The sequence below is a fragment of the Athene noctua genome, chromosome 7 (genome assembly GCF_965140245.1).
Source record: "Athene noctua chromosome 7, bAthNoc1.hap1.1, whole genome shotgun sequence".
Lineage (NCBI taxonomy): Eukaryota > Metazoa > Chordata > Aves > Strigiformes > Strigidae > Athene > Athene noctua.
This window is the reverse complement of record NC_134043.1, coordinates 5,336,023-5,346,417: the sequence shown is the minus strand read 5'-3', so window position 1 is coordinate 5,346,417 and position 10,395 is coordinate 5,336,023. Positions and strand designations below refer to the sequence as shown.

Genomic DNA, 10,395 nt, shown 5'->3' with positions numbered 1-10,395 from the left:
AGTACTTGTTATTAAAAATAGAGGACTATATTTTGATTATGTGAGTATGTACTGGACATGCTTTAATAATGCTTATGGGATCAGGACACCCGTGCTGGTGTTGGAAATTAAAGAAATAAGCCTTTAAAACAAAAAGTAGTTTTACTTTGAGTGCTGATCCAAATATTGCTTGATAATAAACCCAGATTTACTGATTAAGCCCACAGGTTCTTAAAATTTGTGACTTGGAGAAGTGAAACTGAAGTTACCTTACAGTGTCTTTAGATTATAATGAGGTGCCTGTATTAGTGATGCCCATAACCTCTGTGAACCTATCTTGCTTTTCTAGACATTTCACAACATCTACTGGAAGAAATAAAGATCTCTAAACTATCATCCCTGATGTCTGCCAAATGAGGTCCAGAAGGTCAGTGCTCTTCTACAGGCCAGAATGTTGGTAACAACACGTTAATACCAATACCCCCTCAGGGGACCTGGCAGAGGTGAGGTCTTGGACCTGCTGTTGAGCTGTGGAGGAACTGAGAAGCAGCTCTCTGGGGAATAGGGAGCCTGGTCAGCCCTTCGGCAGGGCTTTCAGTGGGTGACAACTCTTCAGGGAGGTGGTTGCTTGGGTGTATTCGTTCCAGCCAGCTCAGCCACTTTAGCATCACACCCAACCACTTGTCTAGGTGTAGCCCTTTTCTTTCTAGAAGCCTTGAAAAGCGCTCTGAGAACCAAGATGTTAGCTTGTCTTTTTTCAACCATTTTTACCATTTTATTTTCCTTTTTACCGTCTAAGAGGTGATTAGGATGAATGAGTGGGAATGATAAATTTGGTGACAATGAGGAGGTGTGAACAACCTGTGTGGAGACAGCACAAAAATAGGACATCTCCAATACCTCCCAGGAGAGGGCAAGCATTAGTTAAATGAAAACTGCTGTCTTAAAGCTCTACTGGCATTTTGCTGTGGTTTTTTTTTTGTGGTCTTTTTGTTGTGTTTTTGTTTTTTTTTTTTTTTTAAATCTACGTGGTGGTGGGAGAGGAAGAATTACTGCTGTGTAAAATATCAGGTCTGGAAGGGAAAAAGAAAATGTTCTCGTCGTAAACTAAATGATAGCAAATTAAACCAGGTAACTAGCATCATGCTGGCTATTTGGCTAGAGCATAAACAGGTTTGGATTAATTGGCACTAATGAGGATGTGCTGTTTAGGGGTTTATATTTAAATACCAACTGTTGTACTTCCCATATGTGTTGACGAAGCTCTTCTGGATGGTGTTCAGGGCTTGGCATAAAAAATTGATAAAACCCACCAATCTGCATTTATGTATTTGCAGAGAAAAGAATAAAGACAAATGTGTCATAAGGGATTTAATTAAAAAAAAAAATCTAAAACTTGGACTATACCACAACAGTGACTCAGAACCCCTCTTCCACAAAAAACAAAGCTAGGTTAAGTGACAATGAATGTAGTGCTCAGCTGGTTACAATGCATTTAATTGTTGTCTTCTATCCGCAGCTTGTTTCTGGGTAACTATCTGTAGTTTACTATCGGTTTTAAGATAAGAGAGCTCGTAATTTTGGAGGATATGTACCTAAAGGGTTTTCTTTCTCAAAAAAAAAAAAAAAATTATATTCTCTAGTGGCTCTGTGCTGCGTATTGCGTGCTAATCTATCCTATTTCAGCCTATCCCCTAGAGTTTTTCTGTTAGACCAAAACTCTTGGGGATAGTAAAAAGGCCCAGATTGTGTGGTCTAACTATACAGTTCCCTAAAGTGGGGCAACCACTAAGCACCTCAGTGAGCCTCTTGACCACCTTCTGCAATAGAAAGCAGCACTGGTAAAGTTATGACACTTACTTCAGGGCAGAAATTTTCTTCCTGTAAAGCCAAGTGCGCAAATGCTGTCTTGAACACAGTGGTGTCTCTGAGCATTACAGTTACAGAACTATTTTTCTTATCAAGATCAATGAGCTTGTAAATTTTGCGGTTACAGTTTCGGATATTTTGTTAGAAACTATGATCTGTCACGTTTGCAGCTTGACTTGGGCTTCTCTCCTTTCCCAGGACAAATGGAGCTAAAAAACCCCAGGATACTCTGTTTAGCTAGAAGGGAATATTAATTCAAGGTCCTGGTCTCGAAAGCTAGATTTCTAACGATGCCTTTGTCTGCCATCTGTATCCTGCCTGCTCTGCCCTTGTACGTGAGCGTGGCTGTACGCAAACACCCCCTCCTACTTTTAAGGCAGTAAAACTGAAAGAGGCTGAACGTTGCACAGCCTTGGAAACAACTTCAAGTGTAGCTGTGCACCTGCTATTTTTAGGAGCACAGACTGCAGAAACAATAATGCCGCCTCTGGCTTTGAGATCTCAAAATTGTGAATGACAGTTCAGTGTTTGTAACTGCTATCGGTCTGGTGGGAGAACTTAAAAGCTGCTGATATGGCTTAAAAAGGGAAGAGCATCGTATCTATAGAGGGGGGGCGGGGGGGGGGAAAAGCCTTTGGGGGTTACAGCAATGTTGGAAATGCTTGATGAGTTTTACAATTCTATTCAAATACTTCACTTTTTAAAAGCTTTAAATCAAGTAAGTTTGGGTCTTGAATGATGCAGCTTTAGTGGCTGCTTATCAGCCACTCGTGAATATGCATACTGCAGAAGCTAAACTGTGGCATTTTTCATTTTAAGGTGAAACTGAATGACCTGAAAATGGATCCATCTTCTCCTGTGTTCCCAGCAACCATTTTAGAACAAACTGCCTTCCGGTTAGGATGCAGTCCCACAGACAAGAAACTTGCTTTTCACTTAGATGAAGAAGATGAGTTAAAGCATCTTCGTGAATGTTTCTGTATCCCAAAAGTCAAGGATCTGCCTCCAAGTGAGAATTATAATTACAGTGAAGGGGGGGGGGGGGAAGGGTGGGACTTCATATCTTCTGCATGTGTTTATCACAAATCTTTGGAAATCACTGTTACTTATGAGATAATTGAGCAATTGCAGTCATATCTGAGCACAGTATGTCCCTGGTGTTGCTAAATCAATCCATCAACTTATTCTAGCACCAAAAGCTTTATGCTCTCATTCCCATCCTGAATAAAATGTGAGGATACAGTACTTAGATGGTGCTTATGCTGTCAGTCAGCTGCTTTGAACAATATAGTGACTGATTGAAAATTATAGGCAGAAGCATTTCTATCTAATGGTTTGAAACGGCAATGTCGCTTACAATAGTTCAGAGCAGTTGCTTCCTTGGTATAATATAGTTTGGTATTATCTATCTAGTTAAAATTTAGTTAATGAAAGAGAGGGTACATATATTATATTAACATTTATTCCTTATTGCTGCTAGTAGAGATTGTTTTCTTCCTGAGGCCAAATGAAAGACTGTGCCTTAGAACAAATAATTGATCCGAGCAAATAATTCATAATGAAACCTTTTATTTGAAGATCTTTCCCACTTTCCTCATGAATTGCCTACAAATAGATGGCTGCACACGGATTCAATGTAGCCGTGAAAAATGGTTCTCGAAATTTTTCTGCTTCATTCGTGGCCTGTAGGTTGTTTCAAGGAGCCTGGAGAGGACTTGGTGTGCAGGCAGGGAGGCAGAAGGGGTTGTGGGAGAGCTGGCGAGCTGAGAGGGAAGCGGTTGCTTTGGGTCAGCACTCCCAGCCCAGCAAAAGCACAAACCACTTCCATGGTGGTTTTGTACCCGCTGCTGCTGCTGTGTCTGGCCATAATCACGAAGGGAAAGCTGGTAGGAGCACCCACCTGTGGAGACAGCGTGGTTCTGAGGTCTTCTCCTGCTTCCCAAGACCCATCTGGGTTTATTTTCAGCTCTCATCTCAAATACATGGGGAACAAAAGCTGAGCCTGTTCTGCAGGCCCTGGTCACGCATGCTGAATGCTGAAGAAATGACATGTAACATCCTTAGATGGTAAACATTTATAGGCATAGTCACTCTCCTCCTTTTGTGCTTTGGCAGACAACATCTATTAAAAATCGAAGAAAAAAAAAAAAAACAACATAGAACTGTCTTGCAAAATATTTTCATTTTCTAATAAATGCAGATAAAAATTTCTGCAGACTTTTTTTCTGAACAGTATTGATGACACATGAGAAATAACAGGTCTATTCACCAAATTATGTCCAGTAAAAATCTGTGATACAAAATGCTATCAATTGCCTGGACATCTTTTGGAACTGTCCTTACCTTCAGTATCTTCCTGCGAAGCAATGGTGAACATTGGGAATGCAGTCTGCTGCCCTTAGGACATGGGGATGATAAATTTTAGTTCTCGATGTACTGGTAGTACTGGTTTATCTTTTGGACACATTTAAATCCTTGTGTTTTGCTATTTATATTATTCAGATCAGAACTGGACACTTTACAAATATTTAAACTAGATTCTTCCTCCGCATGGAGGAGATGTTCGCAGCCTGTCTGCCAAGAAGCAATTTTTTTTTTTTTTCCTCCACTGGTTACTTAAGAGGGTTTCCTAAACCCCATCTGCTTGTTTGGGTATGACTATTCTGTACTCAAAGCCACTTCAGCTGCCACCATGCCACTGCAAAATGTCCCTCTAAAGCTGGAAAGATGCCAGAAGGCAGCTCACATGGCCATTGCCCTGCTGCTCTTAATCTGGCCGTGCTATTGAAATCCAGCTCAAGTAGGGCACCTGAACTGCAGCCGTGTCTTTGACTGCAGCGTGTCGAATGTCACTCAAGACTATGAGAGGTCGCTTTTCAGTGTACTGTCACAGCACCTTCAGCTTAAAGAAGTCTTCTGAGAAGTACGTAGAGGTTTTGATGCCGTTGTGACAGTTTTCATTGCTTCTCTTACAACCTCCATTATTGTTTGTTTTTCAGTTACCACAGTGTTTAGACCCAAAGACTGCTGATGTGGGTTTTTTCTGCGGTGACTATAATATTTAGTCCTGAGACTGTGGATATATATATTTTATTGAAGATAAACAGCCTACAAAGTAGTGCCAGTTGAACAGTACAGAGAACCCATCATTCTTGTGTTCCTAAATTGAAGGGTTTTTTCCTCCTCTTTTTCCCCTTTCTCTCTTTTCTGTGCTTCAGCTGTCATCACGAACAGCTTCCCTGCTGAAAAACAGCAGGGGTGTAAATAAATATATATTTACATTGTGTGTCTATACCATAGAAATGGATCTGCCATGACATTTATTTGAGCACAGACGCGGATCCTAGATAATGTGCTTCTGAAGATAAATGTCATTACAGATATTAGCCATCAAATATTCTTTATGTATTTACATAAAACATTACAACGAGGTTTTAAAATGAAGACTTACAAGAAGCAGAGGAGAACGTCCATAGGAGACAACTGTAAGATGAAGTACGTAAAAATATTTAGAAAGTGATGATAATAGTTTAATTTAGTTATCAACTTATAAACTGTCACAACAGTTTATTTGTTATATCAATCAAGTGGAAACCAATAGCAGACTAACTCCCTGGCATATCTTTGAGTTTTTATGTGCAAGAATGAGGGATGAAGCTCAGGTGAGCAAATAGGAAAAGATGACAGCAGAAGATTTAGAGAAATACTTGGATCTCCTTGCTCTCTTTGAGCTGACAAAGTCTTTTTAATGCTTCTTTGTGCACTGTGGGGAGAAGGTAGGAATGACTGAATTGTAGTTGGCAGTCGGGCACCAAATCACCAATCTGATTAAGGCTATGCCTTGTGCTTTGTCATCTTGTAAAGGAATGGAGCGTCATTTGGGTTTCTCGGGAATAAAAAGATGTCCCAGAGTGAAAGTGAAGGAAGTGAAAGAAAAAGCGCTATTTCCCTGAAGAGAATGCTAAAGTTAGTGGTTAATCATAAATCTGGCTCATTGTTTGGAGGGCTTATGGGGGGGCTATAGGAAGGTGTGAAAGAGGTGATCTTTTATCCTTCAACAAGGGATAGGACTCAGATATGTAGAAGCAGATTTAGTCCTTCCTTCCTGGTTAATAAACACCTTATATTTTTCCCTTTTGTTTGGACTGAATATTTCTGAAAATAAATTTGCTTTTGGCTTGAGGTTTGAAAGCTAGACAAATACGTCTTTAAGGTAAAAGCATGGATGTATTTAGTATACAAAATAATGTACGTTATTAGATCTGACCAGTTTGCATGAATCTGAGTAGGTGTAAGAATAATCTATAATGTACCCAATTAATCGTAATGTAAATTATTGTTCATGTGTTGGTTTTTTTTGAGGATACTCTAAGGACACATTTCAACTATTGTCTCCTGTTTGTTTTGCACTAGCCTTTATTTCATCAACTGTGCTTATGTTCTATTCGAATATTTCAATATATATTTATTCAGAAATAAAAGGGGCCAATACTGTAAAAAAATTAAGGCAGAGTAATCTGGGGAAAGACATGTGCTACTCTTAAGAAAACAAATGTGTCACTGTAAAGAATAACACAGTGACGGAGGAAACAGCGGTGTGCTGGTCAGAACAAGTTGTGAAATGACAAAGATGCTGCAAAAACCAAGCCTAGTTTGGGAAGCAGCAGTGGTCCAAAATGAGTCTTTTAATGATGTCAGAGAGGGGGAAGTAAACTGGTTTTTGTCAAAAGGAAAAAAAGGTTCAGCCCAATACAGGGTTGATAACATGCCAAGAAAAGAATATCCAAAGTAACAGGCATAAAAGTAGAAAAATACACTTTGTCAAAATGGTGAAGCCATCTCTCTCCAACAGTGACCCAAGAGACGTTTCTATTTAGAAGGGGCTGTGGTGCAAGAAAAACTAGCTTGATTATGACTTGTTACCTGTTCAAATGCTTAATGGGAGTATAAAGTGTATTAGTGAGAACGAGTTCCAAATTCTTGAGCAAAGATACTTCTCTCTATTCCCAAACAGAGAGTATTACTGTATTTCTTGATAGGAAAAGAACTGTTAATAGAACCAATTTAGGAGCATGGATAATATTTATGCCTCTCTGTTTTCATTCGTATTAGAATAGAGATGAAAAACAGACATTGTATCTGTAAAACAGATTAGGCTGAAATTGCTCTCTGACTTACGCTTTTTAAAAGCTTCCAAAGCTTTAATTAAGAAATTACCCAAGCTGTCTATACTTCTGAAAAATGCGTTTCTGGTGAAGTTCAATGAAGTTAGTGCAAAAGTTTGTAAGAGACCTTTTCCAGGCATCTAATCTATTTTTCTACAGCCCTAACGTAATATTTTCACAGACAGAAATGCAATCTTATAATATTTTTCAGCATGTATCTGAACATATTTTTTTCATTTGATCACTTTCCTGAGGTATATGGGCTATATTTACCAAAAATACCTGTAATGTTAGCTTTTGTGGTATTGTAAGTATACGTATAGATGAATGCAAATTACTTCCTACTTCTAGAAGGTCACCATCACTTCCCCCTCCAAGAATCTCTAACATAAGAAATAATAGGAAAAGGCAGTGTTTGAATTGATAGATGATGACATGGGGTAATTAGATTGTTCAGAACCTCACTAGAGCTATTATTTATAAATTTGTACCGCCTTGCTTTTCTCCTAATCATTGAAAGGATTTGTCAACATAGATTTCCTCCTCCTCAGATGATGATGACATGAAGTGCAGCCCACAGTATATGCTGACAAGACAAGAACTTTTGAGACTGCCTTAAAATATTCTGTGCAACGACTACATTTTTCTAAATAGTGATTTAACCATGCAGGGAGAACTTACAGGAAAGACACAGACTTACCTAGTCTTAGCTTTTAATAAACTCAGGTAGTTTCACAACTCGGTGTAGGAATATATTAATGATGGAAGAAAAGTGGATAGCCTGGTCAGGTAGATGCTCCCTCTTCACTCACCATTGGTTACAGAGATGACAAGATCTGTGCCCACACAGCCCCAAATACCTGGGGATTTTATGCTGCCTTAACTCACATTAGATCCAGAACAGATACAGATGGACTCAGCCAAAAATTGCAGGAGAATGAGGGGAGTAACTGCTATTATCCTGCTCCTTGGACCCCTTGGTGGGTGTCACCTGAGTGGTGTCCTGGGAGGAAGAGCAGGATGTGGCACCTCCACTCATGTGTGAGAACCACGATGTTCCAGGGAGACGTGGAACGGGCAGAGCTCGGGGTGGTGGCGCGTGTGTGTGTGTGTGCACGTGTGCTGTCCCTCCTGTGCTCACTCCCACGTGCGTGTGGTTTCCCTCCACAGCAGATCTGAGCCTGGTGAACGGAGAGGAGAGCTGCGTATACTTTGCTGGGAACTCTCTCGGGCTCCAACCCAGAAACGTTAAAACTTACTTGGATGAAGAACTGGACAAGTGGGCTCGAACGTGAGTACACCACAGGGTATGTGAGATGCTAACCCCTGCTTCAGACGAGTGCTTTATTTTAGGATCTGCCTTGGAAATCTTCAAATAGAAGAATGTTAAAAGCACTACAGCCCAGGAATAAAACATGTTCAGTGTTTCCCCAGCACTATTTATATCTCCTTTAAAGATATGAGCGGTAAAACAGGCCAAGAGAATCTTCCAGCTGTGATAACCCGTGCTGTGCATGGTGGATCTGCTTTGGCTCATCTGGAGGACCTCTACAGTTTAACCATCCCCATCCAATTCCTATGTGTGTTTATACACAAACCACACAAACTCATTTGGTTACTGCTGCTGGCTGGTGAACGTGATTCAGTTTCAGGCCCTGTGATTTTCTAATTAGTACTTTTGACTGCGTGTGATTCACCCTGCAGGCCTTGCAATGGGCAGTTCCCCTTGAAATAACACCGAGCACAGGTGGTGCTGCTGCCAGTGCTGGCAGGTTTTTGGCTTCTCTTAAACCAGGTCTCTGCCTGACAAGTTAATTTTACTTAGAAAAAAGCATTGCTGTCCTCTCAGTAGCATCTCAGCGAGCAGCTGAGGGTGGATTGCAACAAGCTCTGTCGAACAGAGCTGAGGTAAGAGACAGGAGGACAAAAGAGGGACATGTTTCAGCGTTGCAGGAAAGGGGCATTGTCATCATAACAAATAGGAAAGTTTTTAATATATAGGAGGGAAGATTGATTAATTGATTAATATTATACTTTGTTTCCATGGAGAGTCTGTGCTTTGAGGTGTCCAGCACCTGCCTGAGTGGCTGGAGCAGGGACAAGTAAGGAAAGGGATAAGTATAAAAACCAGAGAGCTGAAGGCAGGAAAGGAAAATAACATCCAGATGAATGAGTGAGCTGGGAGAGAGACAAACACTTTCAGAGGGTGTGGGATATGAGTGGAACAGATGTGATTTCATGGTGAGAGAGCAGCGAAAATATGGGGAAGCAGAAGAGGAAAAATCTCATTCTGCTAACTGGGAAGCCTTGTTTCAGTAGAAACAGTCTAGATGGAGGCTTCACAATGTAAATGTGAAAAGTCTGTAGCTGCTCTTTCACTCGTTAATATATGAATGCTGTGGGTTAATAAAAATGGTTTACTGTTTTCTATTTATTACTTGCATTCTTATAAGTGAGAAGAAAGTTGAGAATGAATGGGAATGAAAGTGAACTTTGGAAGCACTCGTTCCTCCTGGTTATTCATTCAGCACAGCGCTGCAGTTTCTCCAGTCATTTGAAAAAATTGCAACCCTGTCCATTTCTGTATGATTATCCTACTTTATCAGGGAAACAGCTGAGCTCTTTCAAAAGCTAAAAGTCAGATAGTGCTCTTATCTGCTAGAGTGATGCACTGGGAGTGCAAACATATTTCAGCTCCTTCACTGTATCTTTTCACTGGTTCACTTCCATTCTTATGTTTGTCTTCGCTACAGTAAAAGTTGTTTGTTTTGGTTTTTTTTGTGTTTTTTTTTTTTTCTCAATGATTATAAAAACCTGAAAGAAAAGGGTAAGCAACATGTTTCTCCAGAACATCAAAAGTGCCTTCAGCAGCTGTATCTAAGGGAGAAATATGACTGAACATGATTTCAAGCCATCAGAAGAGAGGGAGCAAATCTAGAAAGGTTGTTTGCTAAAAATATAACTCAACCTGAAACACCTTACCCAGAATAGATCAGAACGTTCAAAAAAAACCCCCACCCTGAAACCAAACACAAGCCAAACCACCAAAGCCCACAACAAAATCCTGCTAGTTGCAGATGCACCTAATGCAACAGAGGAAGTCGGGGTGAGATTAAGCTGAATTTGAACAGAGCAATTTATGCTTAAAGAAGCTGGTGGGCAGTATCGGGTGCTGGAGGCTGCAAAGGGGAAAAGGTAGATGTTGGAGATGTACACATGGATGCTTTTGTTCCAGTCACCAAGGACAGCTCAGCAAAATCCAGTCTAAGGTAGTAGCTGTTACCAGCTGCAGCCTGTTCAATAGCTCGTGTGTTGGCATCGTGGAATTTAGTGGCTGTATCTTAGATAAATAAGTAGAGAGAATCTAAGAAATGGCATGCAA

At 40.3% G+C, this 10,395-nt stretch overlaps 1 protein-coding gene across 1 annotated transcript in view; it reads left to right on the top strand.

Moving 5' to 3' along the window:
- Positions 1 to 2,673: 2,673 nt before the first annotated feature.
- Positions 2,674 to 10,395, top strand: part of KYNU (kynureninase) — a 55,184-nt gene continuing 47,462 nt past the window's right edge. Inside the window, exons 1-2 of the mRNA XM_074910710.1 lie at positions 2,674 to 2,857; positions 8,184 to 8,304. Of these exons, the coding sequence (XP_074766811.1) occupies positions 2,689 to 2,857; positions 8,184 to 8,304 (290 nt within the window). The 5' untranslated portion in view covers positions 2,674 to 2,688. The remainder of the gene's footprint in view (positions 2,858 to 8,183; positions 8,305 to 10,395) is intronic.